The sequence below is a fragment of the Lepisma saccharinum genome, chromosome 1 (genome assembly GCF_977018435.1).
Source record: "Lepisma saccharinum chromosome 1, izLepSacc3.1, whole genome shotgun sequence".
NCBI classification, from domain to species: domain Eukaryota; kingdom Metazoa; phylum Arthropoda; class Insecta; order Zygentoma; family Lepismatidae; genus Lepisma; species Lepisma saccharinum.
In genome coordinates, this window is record NC_139229.1 from 80,063,182 (window position 1) to 80,087,609 (window position 24,428).

At 38.9% G+C, this 24,428-nt stretch overlaps 1 protein-coding gene across 2 annotated transcripts in view; it reads left to right on the forward strand.

Annotated features, from left to right (window-relative positions):
* Tgi (Tondu-domain-containing Growth Inhibitor) overlaps positions 1–24,428 on the forward strand; it is an 87,837-nt gene that overhangs the window by 58,213 nt on the left and 5,196 nt on the right. For both annotated transcript variants that reach the window (XM_083133376.1, XM_083133383.1), the window contains exons 3-5: positions 12,229–12,376; positions 14,404–14,765; positions 23,304–23,435. In XM_083133376.1, coding sequence (XP_082989502.1) covers positions 12,229–12,376; positions 14,404–14,765; positions 23,304–23,435 — 642 coding nt within the window. The remainder of the gene's footprint in view (positions 1–12,228; positions 12,377–14,403; positions 14,766–23,303; positions 23,436–24,428) is intronic.

Consider the following 24,428-nt stretch of genomic DNA (forward strand, 5'->3'; position numbering starts at 1 on the left):
AAAAAGCAAGTTGAATATACTGTATCGAGTCCATGTCCGACATTCACATCAACAACACTCTCTCCTTTTCGAAATTCATAAGAACACTCACTAATCAAGGTGTCCCAGGTTCGATCACTGGCGAAGGAGCATTGTACAGTGGTTCGGATCCCACTTTACAGATAATTTTCCACACACCCAGAACCCCCCCCCCCAAATGTCCTGCCCTCCCCCCTTAAATTTTTCACAAAGCCCCAATAAATACATATATGGTTATTTTGGATCCTTGTGGATCTCCCTAATACGAACTACCACTCCCACAGATGAAAACTGCCACTTTACACAATAGGCCCAGTCTCGATTAGGCACTAATCTTGACGCAAATTTTGACCGAACTTTTCATAACAGAACGTAGAGTGTAGACTACGTATCCCCTTGTAGCATTTTTATCTACTTTGGAGTTATTCTGTGACGTTTTTGTTTCTCGGTAACTTGTTCACTACGATGAGAAATTGCTTATCGACGCGAAAGATAGTTTATCTGCTATTCGCCAAACTGGAGGCTGGTTCCAAAGCACGTTACGTTATCCTCTACACCGGGAAGACCGCCTTCATTCATCATTCATACTTTCTTTTCAATTGTGCGTCTTATATACACCGTTGGTTACAAATTGTATAATGGCGAGCAGAAGTAATTTGCATTAGTAACGCGAAAAATGTGTTAATACACGATTAAGCATTTGAATCCTGGCAAAACATCACGATTCCAGACTCAAAAATTTTCGGAATTTTCCAAAGCGGAAGTGAATATTAGAAGGCCTTCGATGTGTTTCTCAGCTGGTTTAAGTGCTACATATTTGTGTTTCCAGGAAGAAAATAAGCTTTATTTATTTGCTCATTTGCCTTCAATTAGCAGTTCCCCCAACAAACACGCAGCAGTCGCAGTGTTTTGCAATCCCAAGGGCGACCCGTCGTGGTGGTTCGACATTCCACTACCAGATGGCTCTAATGTTAGAGAACCTCTTGTGAGTTTCAGCATTGCAACACCAGATGCCACCTCTGGCAGCGAAATGTGGGGCTTGCTTGCGAAGTATCGGAAGGTGTTGACAGGTGTTTGCTATTTGTCTCGAGACATCAGAAGAAACCCAGAAGGAGAATGCTTTTATAACAAACTAGAGACCTTCATAAATGTTGATCATCAGATTTGAACAGAGAGGAAATCAAGTTTTATTTTATTGTCATCGTGGCACGTGCAATACACAGGGGAAAACGTTACCTTTCTTTACAGTAATGATTGATTGAATAAGTTAGGTTATTTATTATACGTCGCTTTTCTGCCACTTTGGCTAATCGCGACGATGGGGATGAGTGATGATCAGTGTTCAGAATGTAACTTTTAAAAAATAACTGATTTCCAGTTACTCATCTCAAAAATAACTTGAGTTAAAGTTACTGGTACTTGAAAAGTAAGTGTGAATTACTTTTGCAGTTTTTGTGCTGGAAATTTCCTTGCAAACATATTACACACAATCGATGATCTTTAATTGTAATAAAGTAAATTTATGAAGACTTGGTACATTTAATGATCATTGTTTAGCAAATAAAGTGTCGTAAAGTAACTTGAACTAACTTGATCCTTCCAAACAATACTGATCTGAAGAAGGGACGGTCGCAAAGAACACCCATGCTCAAGCTGCGATTCGAACCCGGAACCCCTGGCGTCGTAGCTCGCTGTGAAGACCACTCCGCCACGAGAGGTCGGCTTTCCTATAAGAATACAGTTTGTCATACCCTTTAGGAAGTATTATTTGCTAAATGTATTTGTGGTCTTGTGTTGCGACGTATATTTGTCGTGTCTCCTTGCTGTACCAACTTTCACCGCCAGGAATTTTGTCGAATTTCCGTACGCTTGTCACTTGTTTGTTTTCACTATATCTGCTGTTCTTCCTGAATAAATAAGTTTTAGAATAGGAAATATAATTACAGAACAATATAGCTTATGCTCCCTCATTGGTCAGGCGCGTTGGGTGCTGGATTTACAATGTCGATATCGAAGTTTCTGGGTTTGAGTTTCGACCTGTACAATGTGCGTGGGCAAGAGAGGCGGGGCAAGATCAACACAGGAAAGTAATTGAGACAATAAAAGTTGATATAATTGTTTGTTTGAAAGAATATCCGCTTTGTTTATTCATTACAAGAAAAAGAATCGTCCCCACCTCCTGTCGTGGCCTATTCTAATCAAGCTCTTTAAGACCTTCAAAGACTAAGCTCGTTCGAATTATGGAGTAAGTGAATATATACTCGTATCCATTAACATTTCGGTATGTATTTTTTCTGTCCATGAAGACACTCATTTATTTATTAAACAAATGATGCCACAGAACATTGTTCTATTAAGGCATGCATACTGTTTGTGCATTCGTACACCCCCCTAAATATTTTCACAAAGGCCCACCCAGTGTATGGTAAATTTTGCTCTGAATTTACCATTACACACCTCTAAATACGAACTTTCCTTAGTGAAAGACGAGTGGAAAGTAGGGAGTTTTTGGTGTTGTTGGCTAATCGCGACGATGAGGATATGATGAAATTTAAGGACTCCATTCCTACAACTGGACTCGAACCTGAGATCGTGAGTCCAGCACCCAACGCACCTGGTCACCAAGGCACCGAGAGGAGGGGGAAACTGTTTTCCCGCTGTTAAATATATTTGCTGTAGTAAATTCTCATTCCCAAATGGGTCTGAAACTGTATTGAGAAATTTTTCATACATGTGTCATTTGCAAGGCGTAAGACACCCAAATGTCGACTTCTCTTCCATGTTGTACACCCTGAACTACATTGTTGCGCGCTAACGAGGCTCTGGCATGTGGACTCTCAGCCAGTATAATGCTCTCTAAGCCTCCACGCTCCACCTCCAAGTCGGGGCTTTTGAGTAATCTACCAGTACCAATATACATGTTACATTTTAAAAATGTGTCTTCTTTTTTGTGTGTGTGCGTACGTCCTTGCTGGACGGTGCCGTTTCATGAATGGGTGTGAAAATGCGAAATGCTCACTGCGCAAAGCGATCGACCCTTTGATGATTCTGTTCCGCTGTGTTCCCATGTGTTCGGTTGCTGTTCACGCGCGCTTATCATCCGCTCGTATAGTAATACGCGCATCATGTACACATCGAGTTGTGCTGGCATTTTCCTTGTCCTCGGGAGCTAAATAAGGACGGGAATCAGATCCCCATTGTTCTCCTGGAGACACGAACGTGACTCTGCGGGAGCGAGATTTGTCACGAACGCTTCTACAGCCCCGGCTACTGCAGAAAACCACGATTTCCTTTACGCCCAAGTCTTCGCCGTCGCATTCAACGGTCTGTTACTTTCCTTTTCAATGCATCACGGCCGACCTCCGTGGCGGAGTGGTTATCACAACGCGCTAGGGTCTCTGTTTCGAATTCCGGCCTGGGCATGGGTGTTCTCTGAGAGTCCCCCTTCATCAATTTCATATCACCACTCAACTTCAACGTCGCGATTAGCCAAAAGACGCGAAAAATCGAACCAAATGCGAACCAAATCAATCGATGCGTTACCAGAAGAGACCTCTTCGAAATAGGGTTGACGCATGAGGGTGGTATAACGGGCGTCCGGAGAGTGGAAAGGGTGCGCAGCCCTTCCTGGGAAATTGTGATCCTATAATTATGTGACACACGTAATTCTGCTGTAGTCATAAATGTGTTTATTTTAAGAGAGTCATCATCAAAAGTAGGAACGATAGAGTCCACCTCATGCACAGAAAGGCTAATCGGGACTAGACCTACAGCTTAAAGCGGGATGAGGGATCCGAACTCCTATATTGAACCCGGGACCCCTTGATTACAAGGCAACGACGTTACCTCTACGTCATCGGGGAGGTCCTGGACGTAAATAGTGTAAGCAACATATGAAGAGTGAGCGTTTCACCGTAAATGCTTTCACAGAAAGTGGAGTACATCAAAGAGATCGTTGATAATGTAAAATTATTATTATTTATTATTTGAAGTAGGGTTACAGTTAAGCTTACAGTATTTTTACACAGATTATCTTACTATAGAAACAGCTTGACGAAAGCTTCGGAGAAATGACAACGTTAGCACAAGACAGGATCAAATGAAGAAGTGCTACACACAATAAAAAGACAAAGCTACAGTTTCATGATCTTTCTTCCGGAAGCACGGGAGACAGAAAGCAAGGAGCAGGGGGGGGGGTAACTTATTCGGAGGGGCGCATCGTACGTGAGCGACTATGTGCCATTTCGGACGGAAACTTAAGCATAAAGCATCCGTGATGTCACCAAAACGTTTAAGAATTTGAGTCGACAGCAGGCACGGAGTTGACAAAGCGTTCGACCTTGTTGATCAAGCGATTTGTCCCCTTGGAATTTGAGACCGTCAGCTCTCCCGCCGTTCCCACAGTCTCTCGGCATGAAGCCACGGAGTCATCAAATGCCTCGAGTTTCTGTGCTTGGTAGACGAGATGAACTCAGGACGGTGTCTCACCCACTGAGGATACGGGTTCTGCTTTCTAGCCATCAGCAGGGCTAGGATTTTTATGTCCTAAAAATCACCAAAATATGCAAAATAAAATATGCTCTTATGACCTAAAATTTTACAAAATATGCCCTTGTAACTGGATTGTTTCAAACATCAATTTCTAAATGCTGAGATATTTTCACATATGTACTATTTTTAGTTCACTTTATGGGCCCTGAGTTGCAATTTCTCTAAATTTTCAATTCAATTTTTGATTTTCTCAAAATTTGTGGACGTGCTGTAGCCCCATCAATCCCCTTTTGCGTACGCCAGTGATGTCTGTCTAAATCATATTCTTCCTGGGAGTTCCTTAAGAATCATTGTATTCAACAGTTGCTATTTGAGGGAATGAAACCGACAAACCCATCCCATTTTTACAATCATCCTCCGTCCAACGACAATTTTCACTCAAAGCATTCACGCTAGTTAATTTACCAATCAAATCATTAAGTTTAGATATTGGTATTGTTTGAATTATTCTTATCATATTATAAAGAACTAAAAATGCTTTGGGGGTGTAATCGCCCCTTGTCCTTAACCTGTCAGTGTCTGTTGGTAACATAGATCTTATTCATTGAAACGTCAGGTGTTAACATTTGCTTCTCGAGTTATTGGTGAGTCATTGGCTTTATAATGGCACCAGTCATTTTGTGCGGCCATATACCAGTCTTTAAGGTTCTTGTCGCCTTTTCATGTGACGGATGAACAATCCTGTGCGCTGACGCACCCATCAGTACAAGCTCGTGACTTGGAACTTACCAGAATTTTTTTGTAGGCTGGCTGTCAGGCTGTTGATGTGAAATTTAATAGCAAACGTAATAATAAACAGATATGTGAATATCCTTGACAGCTGGATTTCATCTGAGGAGATGAAATCTCAAGCTTACTCATTTCTGTAATCATTGTAATGAAGTAGAATTTAAAAAAAACTAATTATCAAAGCAGCTTAGTATAATAGGGCTCTGGGTTCGTTTCCTGGCGGAGGTCTATTATAGTAAAATGGTTCGTATAATTTCATTCTCAAGGTCCATTCCCGCTTAGTTTATCTGACCACAAATTGGACCTAAAACCAATGTTGTTAATAGTCCAGGAACCCATAAATTCTAATGGGTCCCGCAACAGGACCGGAACCTTTTTTCTCGCACAATGTCAATTCGGTCCAAGTTGCGTGTTGTTTCATTTCGATACGGAACTTGGAACGGATTTAAATTTGTCCGAGAAAAGTTCCTGGACCGTATTTAAATTGAACCGGAAAAACTGTCCCTGGACCGAATTGAAATACTTTAAACATAAAAACCTTGTTACGGTCTAGAACCCATTTGCACTTGATGGTTTTCTCTCTCGGGCGGAAATTGAATTTATTTACAATTTCTGGACCTTTAACAATCCTGGGGTTGTTAAAGGTCCAGGAATGCTAATGGGTTATATTGGGTTCCGTAACAAGAACTGAACAGTTTTCTCCCACTATTTAAATTCGGTCCAAGTCGCGTATTGTTTCATTGAAAAAAGGTTTCTGGACCGTATTTAATAAACTGATTCGGAAAAAAGCTTCCTGGATCGTATTTAAATTAATCCTAAAAAAAAAAGGTTCCTGGACCGAATTGAAATGCTTTACAGATAAAAAGGTTTTTTACGGTCCAGAACCCGTTCACACGCTAATTTTCTCTCCTGGAACGGAATTAAATTTATTGGAAATTCCTGGATCTTTTACAACCTTGCCTAAAATGAGTCAATGTGCAATTGCCTGATGTGAATACTTTACACACACACACGCACCCTTTTGATATTTCGAGTGTTTTACACACACACACGCACCCTTTTGATATTTCGAGTGTTTCATCTTACCCTATGCTTACAGCATATTCTCTACCTCAGGAAAAAATTTTAGTTCCGTCAGTGCTAGTGGCTATTGAAGGGGGCCGGAATTCGATTTCCCGGATCTCGCTTTTAAACTATGTATCCCTGTCCCCATTTTTCTATCCGAACTAAAGGTGACTCAAAATAGCCATTACGAATCAATCATTTCCGAGAAGGCGAAAAGCAACGGCAAGTTGGCCAAAAAATAAGATACCATTGTTCTTACGTGTTCCTATTCCTCCAGGTTAGCAAAACACGTAATTAAACCCTGGTTGTTTTAGACTTACCCGGCTTTTAAACCGAGAAATGAACCTATTGTATACGACGTTTGTTTGTGCGTAACCTCCTTACAGTTCGCAAATTTTCGCTGTGACATCATCCCGCGATAAGCTCCACATGTCGATTTCCATTCCAGTCGAGTGTAAAGCCTTGCATCAGCGTTTTTCAGCTGTTTCTCGTTGCATGATTACAGAACTCTCTCGGCAGCGCCGAAAGTTCCCGCAGGGGGTACATCTCCAGGATTTGGGAGCCTCAGGTAGACCGGCTTATTTGCCTCCCGCTCCAGGGGGAAGAGGAAAGGGGCGGCGTGTTCTTGGGGGCCTTTTTTTCGCGTTTGTTTGGTTTCCCCAGACTCCTGGTTTCCCACCGAAACAGTTTTCGTGAATGAACGGGAGCTGGCATGCGTGTGTGCGTGCTTCTATTTTGCTCCACGATTTTTCCCGTGCGTGTTGTTGTCCAGTGTCTCGAAGCTACCTTCAGATTGGAGGTTCGGCCGCTGGTAGTACCTTGGCGCCCGTGTCGTTGACCACAAGCAGGTATCAAAACCGCGTCATCCAGCAGCCCTGTGCGGGTGCATGGTGGTTGTGATTGAGTAAGAAAAAAAAACAACATCGAAGTTGCTTAAGTGCATGTGCTGAAACGATTCACAGAGTTTGTGAGATCTGGTGACTGAAGGATCGAGCGTGTGTAACATTTGTGAGTGTGTGTGCGGCGTATCTCTTCTTTCATCTGCGGCAACGGACATGAATGAAGTGGCCAGGATGCCGCAATCTAACAGGTGCGCCGTAAGAATGTGGCAGCCGTGGAGGAATCCCGAAGATTCAGGTAACCATGGAAACTCATTTTGTAAAAAAACGTTGCCTGTAAGACCAATAACAAAGTTGCAGGTTGCAGTTACCTGTTAGTTCTAAAACCGTCACAGAAGACAAGCCTCGTACACGTGTAGCATGGTAGTTTTAGCGGCTTCGAAAGGGATAGGTCACATATCGTTCCATACAGATGCTTCCCTGTTCTAGCAGTTTTTGAAAAGCGTATGAGAGCACGATAAATGCAAGAATGGAATTTCCCAAACGGAAGCCAATGATGGCAACATCCAAAACCAGGTGTTTCTTTGGGAGGGGGGGGGGGGGGTCACAACACTACATACACAGTTTCGCCCTTAAGAATCCGGATGGGTTTTTCTATTCCAACTTATTAAATCCGAGCAAGGAATATTGCGTATCAGATTACAAAGTATTGACAGATCAAGTGTCATGATATCATTTGTAAGTGATGCGGAATGCAGGTTTTCATGCCAGTTTGTGGAAATCAGGTGAAAATATGAGGCATTGAAAGAAATTGTGAAAGTTACTTGTTGAGATCAAACAAGAAGGAAAAAAACGTTGAAAAGGCCTTAGTCACTCGTGGAGATTTAATAACGTAATCCTTCAGTTGTGTCCCGTCTTCAGGGAATTACTCATTCAACTTTTCTGATCCAATTTGAGTCATAATAAACATTAACCAGGATAACGTTTGAAAATTCTTTCGTGCATCTACTCTTAACAGTGTTGTATTTGAAAAACCTCCAGTGTGGGGGGGGGGTTCCAGTAACTACTCTTTGAGTCGAGTCATCTGGATATTGTGTATAACTCCAAGTGCCAAAATTAGCAGAACGGCGAATTACCCCCTAATTACCCCATCAAATGTCACCCTGTACTCTAATGACAAACGCATTGTCCTGTTCATCTTCTCAATTATCCTCTTCACTAAATTGGAGTGGAAGTAGTTGTACCTTGCCATGATTTCGGTTTTCCGGAAGTCGAGACAAATCTTAAACGCAGACTAATATTTGAGTGATTGTAGGATTCCATGTAAAATGTTTCCTGAGACTTCAGCGATGAAGTGATAATCAGTACTTAAAGTGGAAATTATTAGGTCGAGCCTTGGGGGTCACCCTGCTTGGATACGTTGCGGAAATTTTCCCATCTGCTGGGCGATAACGTCCCCTGCATTCCCCTCACTTCGAGCACTGTTGATAACTATAATAGTTACAATGTCGATGGTGCAATAACGTAGCTATACATTCTTTCAAGTAAACAAGATTCAGTTCTGCTCAGTCGTAGGTGGATAGGTAATTAGCTATTTTCACTTGAGGCAAAATAGTTGATGCAAAGTTTCATAGTTAATATGGTCGAATTTCAATTCCGCTTCAACATAAACATAGAGTTTAGATGTAGAATGCAGGATTTTAAATTATTTTTTTTTAATAATATTAATTCAGGGTTGCTACGCGTCTGGAAAACCGGGAAATGTCAGGGAATTTTGCAGATCATCTGGAATTTACGTACATTTTGGAGTCTGCAAGAGAAAAAGTTGCAAAATGAGCAAGCAGTTCACTTCCACTTCTGGGTTCGGTTCTTGTGATTCCACTCCCGAAATGTGTTCAGAAACTTGTTTCTTTCATTCTTATGATTCTCTGTCTTGTGCAAAATTATGGTTCCTTCGAATTTCTGTAATTCATTTTCACAATTCACTAATTTTAGAAAGAATATCAAAGTGAAACTTGCAGTCCAAATATCTGATTTATAACTAAAGTACATTGACAATATCATAATTATCAGAAAGGTTGGTGAAGATGAGGTTATAGTCTATTATTTTATAGATCTTAGTCTTGTTGGCATTTCCTATGGAATTCTTATATGGAACAAAAATTTCTCCGAATGCTGTGTATGCAAAAAAGCAGCATTTTCTACGACACTATAAATCCGCTGGAAAATTAAAAATTGTGTATGGTTTATGAAGATTATGTTGTTTATTAACTTTTTCTGTTTTTATATTGTGGAGATATGTTATGGTGAAATCATGTACCTCTGTTACCTTAGCCTGAAGGCTAGATGCACGTGATTGTAGCACCCAATACATTTGATGTCGATTGTAATATTACCTTTTCTTCTTCGAATTTTCACGTTTCTGTGCGTGTAGAATGAAATTTGCTAAAAAAAAGTTGTGAAACTGAATATTCATAATAATTAACGGATTCTATATTTAATTGAAAAACAAAAATCATGATGATAAACATGTCGGGGAAAAGAATATTTTTGTACTGGAAAACCTGGAAATGTGAGGGAATTTAATTTATTCATTCATTTATTTATTTAAGTATTTGATTAAATAAATAAATAAAATTCCCTCACATAATCAAAAAATCTTAGCTACCCTGTAATTGTCAAGTTATTTTAATTGCTATGATATTGAGTTTGTCAATCCCAGGAACCGATGTCAAGCCCGATGTTAAGCAGCTATCGCAAGGATGTATTTGATTTTTTTGGACAAGCTGTGTAGAGCATTTATAAGTCATTCTTTGCGTTCCGACAAAGCTCTGATGAAGCAATGGTAAATAAGAAAGCGGCGGCGAACCTGAAAGAATCTGGCAACCCCGAAAGAAAGTCGAGGAGGGGAAGAGGTGAAGCTTCTCTCATCAGGTTTGAATGAACGCGGCCCTGAACGCTCCGTTCAAGGTCGCCTCTGGACCGCTGGAGGCGAAACGGGAGGCTCCAGTAACTCTGAGACTGGAAGGAAGGAGGAGAAGAAAGCAAGCTCGCCCCCTTTCCACTCGCGCCTCGCTTGTTTACCTGCGAGAGGAGACCGGTCGCTGCACGAAGAGCCTCTCAGCTTCTGGGAAGGGTTTTCTTCAAGCTTTGCATGATGCACCGCCGTGTGTGTATCTGTATACACAATTGAGAAGGCCTCAACTTTCGCTGGCCCAAGGATATTACAGACTTAATAATAACAATAATTATTTTATTTAGTGGGTAAGGTTTAGCCTCAGACTGCTTTACAGATAGGAAGAAACAATGGCGAAAAAACAAAAGAAAAATAAACAATTCCACATCACCTAAATTTAACGATATACTCGTTATAATAATAGTAGTAATATTGTAATTATCTTGTTTGTATTTTACCTATCTTTCTATTAGGCACGGATCTAGAAATATATATTGGGGGGGAGGTCCGTACCAAATGTCTCGGAAATAATAATATAAATGTTTACATTAACATAATTAAACTAAATTGAAATAATTATTGAATTGATTGAAATTAATTAAAATACGCAAATTAATTAATATTGTTTTGTTATTACATGAATAGGTAAAAAGACACTACAAGAATAGAGATATATGAGTACGTATTTTTCATTATGTAGCTTACGTGTAGCTAAGATCGCCAAAATTTGAATAGAACAACTGCCCTGGCAAGGAAATTTATATGAAATAGATAACAAATTGAATGTTTATTGAATAACATAAAGGATGTTGGATCCAGTTGATGAAAGTACAGTTCTGTTGTGTTCAGGGAGGGTTTGAATGTGTGTGAAACAGATTGTGATCTACATGCATAGTTTTCTTTCTTTTTTTAAAAAAAATAATAATTTGGAGGGTTTTTAAAATTTGAAAGTAAAATTTCCTGTAAACCATGGAAAATTTTGCTGCCTCCATTAATGTCTAAAAGTAAGTGATCACCCTTAGAAGTGGCTATCCACCTCCGAGAGGTTGCTAATCCACCACTGTACATGCATGAAGGAACAAAATGTGAATCGTCCATGCTATACCCAAGATTGGAACAGAGGACCAGCAAAAGGACCTCGCAACTCCCTGCACAAAAGACACTGTTCAAGTTGACCTGTTTTTAGAAGTTCATGTGTTGAGATTCAACAAATTTAATTTAATGTAAATGTTGATTGGTTCGTTAAAGAAATAGTTAGCTTTTTAGAAAGAGGAGAAAATGCTAATATACATAAAATTGAACATTCAATATACCTATTACTGGAATAATGAATGTTGGGGAAATATATTTGCAAGGGAAAAAATAAGTCTGTGATTTATTACGTAGTTTTTACATTATTGTGTTGTGATGTTTCCACAGCCTCTAGTCGATTTGTTACTTGCCTCTTAGCTCCTTTAGCATCAACACTGAGACTTCAAGGGCCTACTATGAGACCACCTCAGATGTGGGAAAACTACAGAACTTATCACTAAACTCAGCTATCACTAATGTTTGTTCTCTATACCCACACATCAAAAGAAACACAAGCGAATAATACTATTAGTATTGAACCTTATCTTCAATTAGAGATGTCAAAATTCCACACACAAGATAAAACAACACTGAATGAACATGCCGCACATACCCCACCAACAATCTCGTAGGGGTCGGTGGGGGGTAGCAACAAAACCCTTTCGTTTTAAATGCCTAGCTACTCAATTATGCATAGGCATAACAGTGTTATTCTAGTTGTTGTTCATCATATGCATTTATCTTCCCTTCAAGAGGGGGTGGATTTCATTGCAGATATTCTTTTTCTGTTTAGATCTGAATTTAATAATGAATAGTTCCCCCTTTCCCTTTCCTTGTAGTTTAATTCAGACTGGCCACAAGGTCATGGAATTATTCTACATTTGTATAATGAAAGTTGTGGAACATTTGTGCATGTACACTTTAACTGTTCAATTTCCCGTTCTGATTATGTAACACGTGAACAGGTTGCCCTCAAAGTTTCCATTGTGTCATTCTCAGATGAGTCCAGCTCTGCTCTCCATGAGGACAAGAGAGATTCCCCATCTAAAGAAGTGACCACAAGGTGGAGAAGGGACAGGCGGTGTAAAGACAGACAGATGGAGGTCCTCAGTACAGCAAAGTCCAAACTTAGGAAGAGTGATGAAAGGTATGCTTGGATACTTCTGAATTTTTTTTCTATAGGTTTCAATAATTTTGCTTTCAGTTGTGTAGATCAATTTTGAACAAGAAGGAAAAATATTGATATCTTTGCCCTTGTAGCCACCATCATATTTGAACCATACATATCAATACAAAACATTGTTCATATAATGTTTAAAACTATATTTTGTCAATGTATTAGGTATTATTTAATGATTACATTTTTAACCACCATAATTGGTCACCATGGCATTAATAGTTACCTAAAAGTTGTTCAATTTTCAAGCAAATCTGGTACTCCCTTCAATTGCTCTCAGGATATCAACTAACAATTGACCAATTTAATATTTATTTGTGTTTTTTTATGAGGATCTACATACAGATTCCTGTATAAATCATTCTTATTTATCGAAACAAATTAAAGTGAAAGTGCTGATAAGATCTACAGTACCACTTGAATATTTGCCAATTTAAAAATTTGTTGTGAATGTTTTCCTTGTTGTTGAAATATTGGAAATGAATGAACTGATAATTTCTATTGTAAAAAGAAAATACTTATAACATGCCCCTTACTTATATACTTTTAATATTCTTATTTACATTTGAAAATGGTGATATAATGTCCATTACAGTAGGTCATCCGAAATACAATGTAACCCATTTCAGGAGTTCAAAACAAACCCCAGCAATCCATAAATATGACCTCTTTCGTTGTTGTTTTTCAAATCAGAGAAGAATGTAAAAACACAAATCAAGATGATGTGCATTTTAACATCTCTTAAAGATGTTATATAAATCTAGAAAGTATCTGGCAGAATATCTTAATTTGTTAATTTTTTAAATTGTTTGCTTCCTACAAAAAAAAATTGTATTCTGCACCAACATATTAAAAGGGGCATATACTGGCATGAGCCTTGTGGGTAGAACTAATCTCTTTTTCCATATGAACCGACTGATTGATTATTAGAAATAGTGGTTGACTGAATTATTATTGTGCATCAGCACTCAGGTTGTTTCTTTCCTTCACCTAATACAAGGACACACACAAATTAAAGACAGCAAAAACTAATTGAGTCCACAAATGAGAAAAACATGCTGCTTATCAAGTATAATGTAAAAACTAAAATCACCACCCCTTGGATAGAAACACACAGACCAACAAAAATACACCACTACAGAAAATTATATTAGCTGAGAGTCCAGACTAGAGAGCCTTGTTAGGGTGCAAAAGGATGTTTCCAGAATGGACTGTGTGGAAAAGAGGTTGGCATGCAAGTGCCCTTTCCAGAAAGGTTTTTCCATACATTCCCCCATGCAGGGTCCAGACCAAACTTTTAATGACAAGGTAAAGAGGGACGTTCATTGGCCCCAGCCTTTCTTGGCAACAAATATATGTGTTACTTTGCTTCTAATATTTCTGTGTTAGACTTTGACCTAGTTACGTTGCGTCATATTTCCAGAGGATGAATGTAACACACGTTCAAAAAATTAAGGTACAAATAAATATTGACACATGCCATAGGTACGGACATTCATATTTGGTTTTTGAAGACACTAATTCTAAATAATACACTGTAATGTTTATTTTTCATGTTATTGAAAGGTGTGAGGTGCATTTTTCTAACATGTTGTGTCACAAAATGGTGCGAAATAAACTGTAAAATGGAAAATAAACTCTTGAACGTAAAATTTATAGTTTATGTACCAATGGGACACTTTCTGAATGTCTGAATTATGCTGTGAGTTATGCAAATAATGGAAAATTTATTAATACTGCTGTAAGTATTTGAGAAGCAAAAATATGCTATTACAAGGTAAAGGTTTGTTTTGTGTAATGAGTATAGTTTTTTAAATCAAATTAGGGTTTTATCCACCATTTTAACACTGACCGCTTTTGATACCGCTTTTCATCCTGAAATGTGCCTAGTTTTTATACCGAAAACTTATATTTTATTCATCATAAATGTGTGGCCCTGGTCATAGGTCATAATACTGTACACATTTTGAAACTAATGATTGCATAAATCTCTCTAGTCCGGACAGGAATTCTGATTCCCAGCTGGAAGATGGGGAGGAGAAGCGAAGAACACGTAGTTCCGCAGATGGTCCTTTGGATATGACAACAAGAAGACGAGCCTCATCACCAAACGCTTCATCCTCACCACCACGATATCAGCGATCGCCACCTCCTTACGGTGCGTTCCATTACACCACAACACAGCAGTATCAACGACCTTCTGTTATCACGTGTGCATCAGGTCCCAAACACTGTCCGAAGACAAAGTGCCCGTCTCCTGGCTACACAGGCTCCTCATCGCCTACAAGGATGCAGGACAAAGCAGGAAATCAGAACTCAAAAGAAGTCCGGCATGGACATAGGAGAGAACTTCTTTCAGGTGGGTGGCTATTTTGTTTGTTTGTTTGTTTGTTTGTTTGTGTGTGTGTGTGTGAGTGTGTGTGTGTGAGTGTGTGTGTGTGTGTGTGTGTGTGTGTGTGTGTGTGTGTGTGTGAGAGAGAGAGAAATAAAAATAGATATTGATAGATTGATTGATTGAGCATTCCTTTTCTGCCTCTTGCGGTAAGCGCAATGAATGTGAATGATGAGTGGATGAAACTGATGAAGGGGCACTCAACAAAGAAAAACTACACCTAGACTGGAGCTGGTTGGCAAGATCAAAAGTCGACTTAATATGCTCGACCGCTGAGCCATTGTAAAAAGACCCTTAATGGATGTCACACACTAAATGAAAGGGAGGTTTGGGGGGGGGGGAGAATTATGTTTTTTTTTACTTAGCTAATATAACTGATCATACCCGTTGTCATGAGATAACTGAAGATATTCCTATTTTAGCTTTTAAAATTTCGTGAGTAAAGTTCCAGTAATATAGACTGCTACACCTTTCCATTCATTTCAGATTATAATAAATCCTCATTTTTCAAAAACCACACAACTTAAATGGTGCAATAATTAACAACAAATAATTCTTTTTTAAAAATGGCTTCCATTGTATATGCTCATGAAAGTTCTGTTATGCAGATTCTGGGAATCCAATATTACTGCAGGTAATAAATACACTGTCCACATAATACAAAATAAATAAATAAACAAACAAATTATAATTGTACACATGTTTAAGTAATGTGTAAATTAAACTAGTAATGTTTAATTAAGGTTAGGAATCTGAATATAATTCATGAATGAGAATATCTTCTGAGCTTTATGATGAATGCTACCTACCCCTAACAGTGTATCATTGTTGGCACATTGGTGATTTAATAGCTGGTGAAGGTGACAAAAGCATGAAATGGGTTTTTGTGACTATCTAATGTTGAATGTTTGTGTATATACATACTAAACACCAATCACCAGTAAATTGTTATTATTCACTGCATATTTATAAACATCACACGATTATTTTATATTAGGTAAAATTTCACAAACTTCTTTTATGCATCATCAGACCCAATTGTTTTTTCTTTCAAATCAGAACACAGTAACTTACGTAATAATACGCAACTTATGTAAATTTGCAGTTATGTAATAAATCTCGAAAATTACAACTACTAGCGACATAATATTAACTAGACTCTGCATTCACATTTTATATATTTTTCATACTTTTATAGTTTATATCAGAGTAAATACTGCTGCATGATGTTTCATTTATAAAGTAATACTGTGTAAATAATATACATACATATAATAATAATAAATATTGCAGTTTCTTACAAAGTTATACTAACAAATTTACAAATTCAATTGACATAAAATTCAAGTTACATAAATGTTTACAGAGTGCATTACTTAGGTAACTGGGGGAGGGGAGGTTGTTAGGAACCTTCGAGTTCCATGACGTAAGGTTCAAATTTAGATTTCAGTATTTAGGTACCATGTGAACTAATGCATAACATTTAATTGCCAAAGCTGACATCTTACTCACCCAAATGCAATTGTGATTGTACCAACAAAGTTTCTGGGTTCGATTTACAGCCTGAGATGGTGTTATTTGTGAGTGTTCCTTCATCACTCATTGTCATCATTGTGATTAGCCAAAAGTGGCAGAAAAACAACACTAAATAACAAAAATAAAAGTGCGAAATTGCAATTGAATAGCAAAAATTCAGTTGTCTAAATTAGTGTGTACAGCAAATAAGCATTTCTGTGATTTTTAAGGTCATATTACAATGAATATAATTAATAATGCAATCTGAATTTATTGAAGTATTTCTTGATTTTTTAATTGAAATGTATCATGAAGGCTGAAACCTTTTGGTTGGCATCATCATCATCCTTTGCTGGGTTGGAATAGAAGTCAAGCATCTCCATTTTTTCTCATCTTCCACCACTCCTCTCTTTCCATGGTGTTTCAATCTTGTCCTCTTCTCCTAACACTCTCCACTATCTGCTCTTTCCACCAACATCTTGGTCTCCCCCTTGGCCTTATTCCCACTCCTTGTGCATGGTAAACTCTTACTGGTAGTCTTTATTATTTTATTTATTGAGAAAATTTCAGATACAGCACGTAGCCATTTTACACTGAAATCAGTAACAATGAAAAGAACAAAAATAAAAATATTTATATAAATAAGTCAAGATAGCACAATTAAATTATAATTTAGCAACATATGTACTGATGGTTTACCGAAAGGCGTACTCTGTGGAAAATACATCAGCACTTGATGGGAGGTCGTTATATTGAGTGGGAAGTCTGTGGAAGAGCGATCTTTTTTTATTTCAAGTCTAGGCTTTTTTGTGTAAAATAGATTTGTGTTGCGTGTTGTGCACATAGACACTCGAAAGTGGAATTCTTTTAGGAGCGTGTTGCAACGGATTTTGCCATTGACAATTTTATAAAGATACCTAAAATCATTCAGTAAACAGCGCTGATAGGGAGTATGTAAGTTTAGAAAGGACAGGAGATGTGGTGTTGAAAAATTGCATAATGAGGGGACCCTGTAACAAACTATAGCAAGGAAAAAGTTAAGAACAGAATCAATTCTGGAGAACTGAGTGTGACATGCCATGGACCAGAGGGGAGAGCAGTATTCTATTATTGGGGAAATAAATGATTTGAAGTACAAGGTGAGGGCTTGGATGTCACTAATTTCGGTGAAACGATACAGTAAACCTAAGAGAGGCATAGCCTTTTTTGTTGTACCTGTAATTATGTTCTTCAAATGTGAGTTTTTGGCGAAAACAATGCCTAGGTCTTTATGAGAGGATACTGCTTTGATGTTATTGCCAAAGATGGAGTAAGATGACTTTAACAGGTTCTTTTTGAGAGAGATGGTGAGAGTAGTACATTTTTCAGAATTTAATGTAAGTTTTGATGTCGGGCACCATAAAAAACGTTGTTATGTCATTCTGAAGAAGATTAGTATCATTGGAAGTAGAGATTTTTCTGAAAATCTTAGTCACGTTATTCTGGATCGAGGGGCGATGACCTCTGTTAGTAGGTGGGGGGATGGAAATGGACATGTCAAAACTACCGTGGTCTGAACTGAGGAGGTTCTTACGCGGTGTAATGTTGATATTGTTCAATGTGCACACAACATAATCTAGATTACTGTCCTTCCTGGTGTTGAATAAATATGCTGCCTTAGCTTTAAACCAGAAATGAAAGTTTCAATGAACCATAAGTCATTTGCACACTTCGCGATTCCATGACCAGGGTCTTGCCACTCAATAGACAGGTTGAAGTCTCCGAAAAGCGCAACGTCCCCCAGTGCTGCAAGTAACGAATCTCGACATTCTTCGAGAAGGTACAGTGGACTATTTTTATTCGGTCTATAGTACGAACCAAGGAGAAGATTATTTGCATTGGATACTAAAACCTCGACCCACAGTAATTCACAGTTCCGCTTTAGGTCATTGCATACTTTACTGGGCCATTTTGTGCTAACGCATATCATTACACCACCACTGCGAGTTGCACGATCTTTTGTATATATGTTAAAATGGCTTGCGAATGGTAGTTCACAGACTGTCACTAACATTTTCAGTTAACCATGTTTCAGTAAATATCAAGCAATCATATGTCATTTGTTCACATGCAAAAGAAGCACAGTCAGTAAGCTTGTTTGTTCTTATTGCTCTGTGTATTTTGGTAATACACAGAAATTTTCCAACGTTTTCACAGGTCATGGATTCACTTGTATGTCTCCACAGATTAAAGCCATGCATAGGAAGTGAAAGTACCGGGCTGGGGTCCCCTTACCTGCCGAGCTCTGCTCCCTGGTGCTGGGTGAAGCCATAGCGGAGACACGCATACCTGTTGCCCCGAGTGCCGAAAATGAAAAGTGTCTCTCAGCACATCTCCATCGCAATAGATCGTGAAAATCCTTTGACATCGGGGAGGAAACACTATAGCAGAGGCACGAGTACACCAGGATTAAAGACAAACTCAGAAAAACGGGACTACGATCAGCATAGCTTCATCCATCCTCTTCATGTGTCCGAACCATCTCATCTGTGCCTGATCTTTCTTGTCCTAAAGCTTCACCACACCCACTGTGTATTGGGATCTCCTCATTCCTTATTCTGTCCCTTCTAGTTTTCCCCAATATACTCCTTAAGAATTTCATCTCCACTGCGTGCATTTTTCTTTTGTCTCTCTCTGTCACCAAGTTTCTGCTCCATACATAATTATTGGCACATAGTATGTGTTATATATTACCTTCTTGCATTTCATAGGTACATCACTGTTCCATATTAATCTTTGAATGCTTTGATATAGTCCACCACCCATTTGTCTTCTCCTGCTTACCTCCTCATTTATTCCTCCACTTCTCTCAATTATGCTTCCTAGATATTTGACTCTCTCCACTACTACCCTCAACTCTTCTGCGCCCACCTTTATTCTTGGTACATCTCTGGCTCTGTTTCTTGTTGTTATTAGCATCTCACTCTTTTCTGCACTGAATTTCAATTCTCCTCTTCTGATTTCCTCATTCCAACTATTAAGCTATCTCTGTACTACCTCTTCCCAGTTTCCCCATAGTACTACTTAAGTCATCAGCAAACAACAAGGCTTTCATCTCTTCCTCTCCTATCTTCTTCTCTACCTCTTCAGTGGGGAAAAGCCCTTCCCTGTTTTAGTCCATTACTTATACTGCACCACTCCAGTCTTCACAAAACTCTGATTGGCCTTGCATGTTCTCTGCACTCTACACACACTCTTCCTAGATTCCTTTCTCTCTCTGAGCCTTCCAAATCATCGTTCTGTCCATGCTATTGTATGCCTTTTCTATATCTAGGAATCCCATAATCAAATCATTTTCTCACTCGTGCCTTCCTGCATTTGCCTAATGGTGAATATCAGGTCTACTGTTGATCTGCCTTTTCTAAATCCATACTGTTCCTCTCTCAGGTTCAGCACTGTTACTTCCCTTATTCTTTTCTCTAATATTTTCTCACACCTTTGCTGAGTGGCACATAAGTGTTATTCCTCTGTAGTTTTTACATTCCTTTCTGACTCCCTGCTTGAATATGGGAACTTAGTCCCTTTGTCCAATCTCTTGGCACTTCTCTCTCTTGCCACACTGTTTTCAACACTCTGTACAGCAACTGCACACCAATCACTCGTGCTCCTAGTATCATTTCCACTGGCACTTCATCTACTCCATGTTGGTTGGCATAATGTTCCGAAATCTGCCAATTTGTCACAGTTCCATGTTCGATTACGTAAGGAACAATAAAATAATTAGTGCTGTGAAACTACAGGGTTCTGGATTCTAATTCTGAGTGAGGAATTCTTGTTGTTGTTCTCGCATGTGAATTTAATCAAATATTCATTTACACTTAGTCTCACAGAATGTGTTAAAGTATAAAATTGATTTGCACAAATCTCCAGTAAACAGAAAACTTTCCAGGTGATGTCAATTTTCCACCATGTTTGTACAATCAGAATTGCAGTTTCCAAAAATGATCTTATTGATTTGCTAAACGAACATTCAACATTGTTCATGTTTCAGGGAATAAAAGGCATGGGTAGCAAATTAATGCACTGAAATTAAATACTTACTTTTCCACAAAACTATATGTAGTCCTATTAATTTCAGTGGCAGCCTCCACCATCTACCTGTAAATATGTTGTAGATTGCTTTTCATGGTCAAGTTGTCTGTGGAGATGCAGCTAGGGTGCCAGGCAGTGGGAGCGCATCTGCCGGCAAACTGAATGCAATATCAGTGTAACTGGAACTGCTAGCTATGTAATGAAATAAGCTCGTACAATTACATTGACAGTTACAATTAAAATGAGCACATACCTTGTTAGACAAGAGGTGTTGGAAATGATGTCCTCCTGCATCCATACATTTACGGCATTTTTTTAAGGAAATTTTTCACTAACAAGTCTTAGTTCCTTTCTGAAATTGCTTCAATTTCTCTCTTGACATTTTCTTTCAATTCTTGTAATGCATGGCTTTAAAAGCTTGGTAGCTTGCCACGCAGATGTCTTGGAAATGTCTGTTTCTTGTGCAAGGCGCCAGAGGGATTTTTCAGAAGTACGTTCCAATTGTGCTCAAACGTCAACTAGTTTCTCCTCGGTAAGCACAGGCCATTTCACCCTTCACTTCTTATCAAGAACAGACCCTGTTTCCCTAAATTTTTGTACAAGTGTCTGAACACACTTGTGTGTGGAATGGGAATAGTAGGGAATTCTGCTGCAAAATGCCTTCTAACTTCCCTACAAGAATTTGTAATGATGTAAGTTGTACATAAGAATTCATTGTTTTAAATTGTACACATTATTACACTGCAGTAATAAAACAAAACAATCTAAAACACTTGTTAACACCTTAATACTTCACAAACATGTTCAAACTGGACACCAGCTATCTGGATAATGAAGCACTGATGCATCCAGCGCCAAGGTCAGCGTACAGCTGTGGATTTATGCTGGCAGATGCACTCGCACTGCATGGCATGCACTCTATGGACAACTCAGCGGTGAAAAGCACTGTATTATTGCTCGGCACTTGCAACAAAACATTAGAAAGAAGCCTGCCAAGCAATAGCACATGTTTCCGAATGGCTTTGTTTTCAAGTAGCTTTCCAGTTCTCCTCACTATGGTGGGGTAATAACAAATTCTGAGGTCTGCTGGGAATCCGAATTGGAATTGTTCATATGAGATTGTTCATGTTCCCTATCTCTCTGGATTAATTGAGACAATGAGGAAACATCTTGAGAAGATGATTTGGATAATAAACCATGGCTTAGCCTGTGAACCTTAGCTTTGTCGCATTACGGAAGGTAGTAGAACTAAGAAGTGTTCAGAAATGTATTGCGGGGTGGTTCAGATGAACTATGTTATTACTAGGGACCTTGATTTTCAGTGATTTTTTTTTCTTACTTTTCAAAGTTATTTTACCCAAAATTCTCATTTTTAATCTTAGCATGCATTTCTGCAAAATATACCTGAAATTATACCTTCATTGTGCCTTTTAACTATTATTTTAATTTGAATGTCACATGTCCTACTGCTGTTTGTGACAGTGTCCTGTATTGTAAACTATTCTTCGAGGAAGTTATTTTCTATTACTGCTAATGTGTAAGGTAGTTGTGCCCTTGATCTCTTGCCAGAACCCAGCCACTTTGCTAAGCGATGCAGAAAGAAAAGTGGGAAACATATGTTTGCATGTGGTTTCATGTAGTTGTACGAATTATTTCATGTATAACACACATCGCAGTTTCTTTTAATAACTCATGGTGCAACAGCCTGTGAGAGCCAGGGTCTACCTACTGACTGCCATCCTCACTCCCACCTGATCATACTCACTCACTCATCCAAGGTGGGAGATCATCCAAGCAGTTATGGGGTACAGTGTGGTCAGCACAGCGAATTCCCAGTTGTTTTTGTAGATTTCCATGACCAGGTTACACTACTCATTCGTAGCTCCCCAATTTCCTCACTAGTGCTCACATGTTTGTATTTTAGTTTGTATATTTAATTTACATAGAAATAACTATTTCTTGTGTAAAGTTTTGTATTTTCGCACTCTTTTTCTTGTCCGGTAGCATGTCACTGCTTTGTTTCATCAGCTGGTAGCAGTTGTGCAGAAGGGGTGTAAGGGGTGCTCCTTCCACATAGTGCACCCAATAGTCAACCTCACTTCCACGTAGTACACCCTGGACTGCAGACTAACGAGGCTCTGGCGACTGGCCCCATAGCCAGTATAATTTTGTTTTGTCCTGTGTTTTGTCCTTATTTGTGCTGAGTGCTCCTTTACAGCCTCAGCTTTTAACGAATGCCAGAAGATTTTAATATTTTATGATTTTAGTTCTGCAACGTTAGAGTTGTTGTGTGTAACGATGAGGGGCTGGACCCCGTATAACGTGACGGGTGCAAAATAGCCTTAATGCTGGCGCACCCAAAATTTTAAAATCAAATGAAATCAAATCAGTTGTGCAGAAATCAGAACTGCTGCCAGCCGAGAGTAAACAAAGCAGTGATAATAATAATAATCCGTGGCGCAACAGCCCTTGAAGGGCCTTGGCCTATCGCCTCACCCGACTGCCAGTCTTCCTCCACAATCCTACCTAGAGGTGTGGAGTTCTTCAACTGGTAATGGGGTGACCTGGGGTCAGCACGTCGAACCCCAGCCGTTATAGAAGATTTTCAATACCGGATTACGCTACTCACTTGTATTTCCCCAATTTCCTCACGACGGTGGGTTGCCACCGGCCCTATACACAGGCTGAAAATTCCCAGAGACTGAACCAGGGATCAAACCCATGCCATCCCACAGCCGCCGTCCAAAGCAAGGTGCCTTAGACCGCACGGTCACGGAGGAGGACAAACAAAGCAGTGATATGCTACCATATTCATCCTAGATGCCATAACCTGTTAATGGCTGTGACAGGAACTCAGAAATACTGAACTTGACCTACACAATATTTCAACCACACCATGATAACTATTTCTATTTTTAGGAATGTGTGATCCTGTGATTGACGAACACTTCAGAAGATCACTTGGGAAAGACTACATAAACCTTTTCTCAGGAGGTTCTAGTAATACCACCAGTAGCACTAGTAGTAGTGTTACAGTCACAGGATTGTCAGGTAAGGTTAAGAATTAATCTCCGTTGGTTCTTTAGTGCATATATTACACAGTGTATACTGTAAGGGGTCTTAATGGTACACCTCTCATGCTTGTATTTATCCTTTTATCAAATTAGACATTTATGCATGCAGTACAAACATGCAAATCACAAATTAATTAAGGAAAATTGCATCTTTCTGACCATTAACATAACATTGTACTTGTGATAGCCGGTCCCCTGGTGGAGTGGTTAGCACATTGCGCTACAACGCCAGGTGTCCCGAGTTCAAATCCCAGCCTGGGCATGCATGTTTGTGAGTGTTCATTCATCAATTTCATCATATCATCACTCATCCCCATCTTCGCAAATTAGCCAAAAATGGCACAAAAAGCGAAGTAAAATAAAGCAAATCAATCAATCATTGTACTTGTGCTTCATAAGGAGATTACTTGGCTTCTGCACTTTCATTTTAGATAATGTGAATTTAATCTCACACCCAAGGCTACGTAACAAAATTTTTACATTTAATTTTATAACATAAAATATGTTATTCTATAACATAAAATAATATGCAATGCCACATGTCATCTTTCAACTCTTGCAAGTGGATAATAAGTGCAGACGAGGTAGAGCTTTGGCCACCGAGAACAATCCTTCAAGGCAACAAATTTTTATTCTCTATAATAGACACCATCCTCAGACTGAACTATGATTTATTGGATAACACACTACCCTGAAAATGGAGGCAGAAATCAGCCTCCGAAACGAAGATAATTAAAGATTTAACACAGGGTTAAAAGTAAAAAAAACTCAAAATGAAAAAGTGCAGTGTCCGATATTGTTGCTGCTTTTAAAAGGAAATACATGTTAAGTGGAGTCTCTCCCAGCTGCGAACACAAAATGAGATGTAGGTAAGGTGACCAGACATCTCGTATTAGCTGGGACAGTTCTTTTTTTTTTTGTCCCAATTTTCTTAAACATAAAATGGGATACCGAAATGTTCCTGTTTTGT